This window comes from Rhagoletis pomonella, unplaced genomic scaffold (genome assembly GCF_013731165.1).
Source record: "Rhagoletis pomonella isolate Grant_MI unplaced genomic scaffold, Rhpom_1.0 Rhpom_scaffold_00002, whole genome shotgun sequence".
Taxonomy (NCBI): domain Eukaryota; kingdom Metazoa; phylum Arthropoda; class Insecta; order Diptera; family Tephritidae; genus Rhagoletis; species Rhagoletis pomonella.
The window spans coordinates 114958411-114962438 of record NW_023458556.1 but is presented as its reverse complement, the minus strand read 5'-3'; the positions used below and the strand labels follow the sequence as shown (position 1 = coordinate 114962438).

General features: G+C 36.7%; 1 protein-coding gene across 1 annotated transcript; it reads right to left on the bottom strand.

Annotated features, from left to right (window-relative positions):
* Window positions 1-2109: 2109 nt before the first annotated feature.
* Window positions 2110-3796, bottom strand: LOC118734366. Its single transcript, XM_036464090.1, has 5 exons — window positions 3360-3796; window positions 2657-2759; window positions 2522-2605; window positions 2300-2445; window positions 2110-2238 (listed from the first exon to the last, which is right to left on the bottom strand). Exons 1-5 carry the CDS (start codon window positions 3480-3482, stop codon window positions 2161-2163), a joined length of 534 nt encoding a protein of 177 aa, XP_036319983.1. The 5' UTR covers window positions 3483-3796; the 3' UTR covers window positions 2110-2160.
* Between the last annotated feature and the right edge of the window lie 232 nt (window positions 3797-4028).

Here is a 4028-nt window from a genome sequence, read left to right as displayed (position 1 = left end):
TCCAAAAGATTGGGACTTAATATTACGCAATTTGCAGTTTAGCGTTAATTCACAAAAGAATAAAACGACCGGTTATAGTCCAAACGAGCTTATATTTAATTTTAATTTGCAAGATATCGTACATAATCAGTTAGTAGCCGCCGTGCACGACGACGTGGACGAAACCGCTGAGAAGATTCCGATAGACGAAAAACGTACTTTAGCCTCTGAAAATATCGAGCGAGCGCGACAAAAATGGAAGAAGCGATTTGATGAAAAACATTCACCTCCTAGAGTATATCGCGAAAATGATTTAATCGTCATCGAGAACGAAGCCGCCGCCACTGGTGAGTCGCGAAAATTAGAGCCGAAATATCGCGGTCTGTATCGAATCGCCAAAGTCTTGAACAAAGATCGGTATCTTATAGAGGACGTACCGGGTATGCCGATAAAGTCGCGTAATTTCTCTTCCGTTTTCGAGTCTAGCAAGATGAAACCCTGGTGTCGCAACTGTCCCGAACTCGATGATGACATATCAAGTTGTAACGATTCTGAAGACGACGAAATCGGGGTCGATTCCATATCAGGAAGGGCCGACTGTCAGCAAGCTGGTAACTCCGCAGATAATTGGCTATGCGAGGAAGGTGGCAACTAACGTTCGTGAGTAGAGAGTAGAAGCGTCGGTCGAGTGCAGAGGTCGTAAAAATCAATATAAATCGTGAAACTTTGTATCTTCAAACTAAATTCGAATAAATACCAAATTTTCAATTTAATTTTAAAAAGAGGTCTCCTGACATTTGTATGAACCTGTTGTACTAAAGAAGACTAACAGCCGCACTCAGAGTCGCTTAATGATTACTTAAGGTATCCCTCAGTAACGATTTGAAAAAATTCCCTCTCAGAGTCAGCTAATGTTTCATTAACGGCATTTAATGAACATTAAAGTTGAGTAAAGAAAAACCTTCACTTAACTTCTTAACGAGAGATTTTGACAATCTTTTGTTTATTATTTTATTATTTTCGTTTGAATTTGTGTTAGATTTTTTAAAATAGTGGAAAAATGTCCGATCTAGAAGACTTCATGGACTTTGCGGATTATGTAAGAAGGCACAGGGAAGTGGGATTGAGGCGCTATCTTCGAGATTATTCAACCTCAACTTTTGGATCTAATGAACGATAACATGTGACTATCCATTTCAATTACAGAAACTGGATGGAGATGTGATGAACATATGTCAACAGTCAGTTTCGCGAATAATTTTTCAAGTCTCTACTTCAATAGCGCGAAAAACCAAAGACCTCGTTAAATTTCCATCTACTGCAGAAGAATTTAATAGAGTAAAGTAGGGCCATATTTTGTATTCTGAATTTCGTTAATACATAATAAGTATTTTTACATACTATGTATAAAAATGCTTAATTATTGTTGCACATTTTTATTTGTAGGCAACAGTTTTATGAATTGGCTCATTTTCCTGGAGTAATTGCGTGCGTAGATTGCACATATATTAAAATAAGAAGCCCAGGAGGATTATCTGCTGAGGTATACAGAAATAGGAAAGGGTGGTTCTCTATCAATGTACAAGCAGTCACTGGTCCAAACTTGGAATTTTTTGATTTAGTAGTTCGTTGGCCTGGGAGTACGCACGATAGCTTTATATATAACAGCAGTTCGGTTAAGCAAAGATTCAATAGCGGGGAATTAAAAGGAATACTCTTAGGTGACAGTGGATATGCTGTCAGTAATTTGCTTTTAACTCCGTTTTTATCACCAAGCTCAACTCCACAAAAGGAGTACAATAAAAGCCACATTAAAACAAGAAACACTGTGGAAAGATGTTTTGGAGTTTGGAAGCGAAGATTCCCCTGCCTTCACGTTGGAATGGGTATTAAGCTGGAGACCGTTGTAGCTGTTATATGCGCATGTGCAGCATTGCATAACATTTCCATCTTAGTAGATGACTTGCTACCAGTCAGCTCTGATAACATCGAAACTTTTAATGTCGAAGCTTCACCAATCAATGAAAACTCCAACAGCAACGGTTTTATTGCGCGTCAATCTCTGGTAGACAGATTTTGTTCCTAAGATCTTTTGCTACAAATAAAAGTCTTTAGATGTTGAAATATTAACTATGTCTTTAATTTATTGAACGATTTTTTTTTGCCTCTTCAAAATCTATTTTAGCCTTTTGTAGTAATACTTGGTTTTTTTGCTCTTCCAACAAGGCTGCTCTTTTTTTTTATTTGCTCAACTTCCAACTGTAAAAGAAAATATGCATATACAAATATTTAGCTTTACCAATGCATTGTTATTATATACCTGTGTTTTGACTAATTCAAGCTTAAGCTTCTCTCTCTTCTCTAGGTACCTTACCCGTAATGCTGCCTCCCGCCGAACGTAGTCGCTTGGTCTGCGTACTTGCTCCTTTTCCACTTTTTGTTGGTGGCCAGTTTCATTACTGTGTACTATGTAGTTAAAAAGCAGCGAAAAGAATTTTAGTATATCGTAGATGACTTCTTTCGTATTTTATAGGTACAGTACCTGCAACATTTGGTTCACCTTCATAATTTATGCTTATGGCTTTGAAGTTTACGTCGGATTCCTCATTTGCTTCCGTGATCATATCTAAAAAATGTTGGTTAAAAAGTGATTTGCCTTATATCTTAAAGGACATACCTAAAAACTCAATGGAGCTAGATTGGCTATTTTCCATGTTTAGCAAAATTACCCCATCGCTGTCAAAGTTGTTGGAGATTTCGCAAATCATTGCGGGAGCAGCCTAATAATTAAATTTTATGACGACAAGACAGTATGAAGATAATAGTTAAGTCCCTAACAGCGCACTTATACGATATGAATGTATTTACATATCGATGGTCCTGTACAACAACGACACAATTCAAAATTCAAAAAAATATAAAAACTGTTACTACTGTTAAGTGACTCATGTATTTAATCCTTGTCGAATCCATGTCTCATCTTTTGTACTTACTTTAACAATCCTTACTGCTTACTTTAGTAAGGGATGGAAATGGATTAGACAAGGATTAGAGACAATAATCACTTAACAGTAGTAACAGTTTTTATTTTTCGAATTTTAATTTGTGTCGTTATTGCACAGGACCATCGATATGTAAACGTTTTTTTTTTGTATGTACTCGTAAGTAAAGTAGCATTTACATATATGTATATCGTTACTTTAATATAGAAAGGCTCTATTTCACATAATGCTCAAAACCAATCAATAGGTGAATTTAGGATTTTTAGCTAGTTACGATTTTTTTTTTGTATTTCAGCGACGATGAGAGATAGGGCCTTTCTATATTAAGATAACGATAAGCAAATAAATATCGTGTAAGAGCGCTGTAAGGATACATACCTCTTCCACCATGTCCACTATTGCTTCTACTTGCCGTGATGTTGATGGCACCGGTGGCCCACCGCCCGTTCGAAATAAATTACCCCTTTCTACTGCCCGAGCCTTTCGTGCGACTGCCTTCATATTTTCCCACGCCCTCCTTAATGTAACCGTCTCACGCTGAAATAAACAATATGGAAACACGAAATACTAAAGGTGGCCTCAAGCAGATGCGATAATACCGGTGCGATACGATATCGTATTTTTTGCGATAACGATAAAAAGCAAACGCTCTCAAACAGGTGAGATACGACACACTGCGGTGCTATACCGCAGTGGTTTGTATTGATCGCATATCGTAAAATTTTTTACCGCATCTGTTTGACGCTACCTTAAGGCGTATAATAAATTGAATAAATGCATTAGGTCGGGTATTTTTCCGACATCGTTCCTAGCACATTCGTATTCTACATTAAATACCAAAGAAAAAATTCCATTATAGCTCCAAATTTTGAGCCCCCCAAAATTTTAAAATAACCTATCTTCAATTAATGCTACGTTAAGACATAAGTAAGTATTAAAAATATGACCTTCATAACACTCCCGCTAATATTAAGTGTAGACATTAACTTAGTATTAATTAAAGATAGGTTATTTTAAAATTTTGGGGGGCTCAAAATTTGGAGCTAT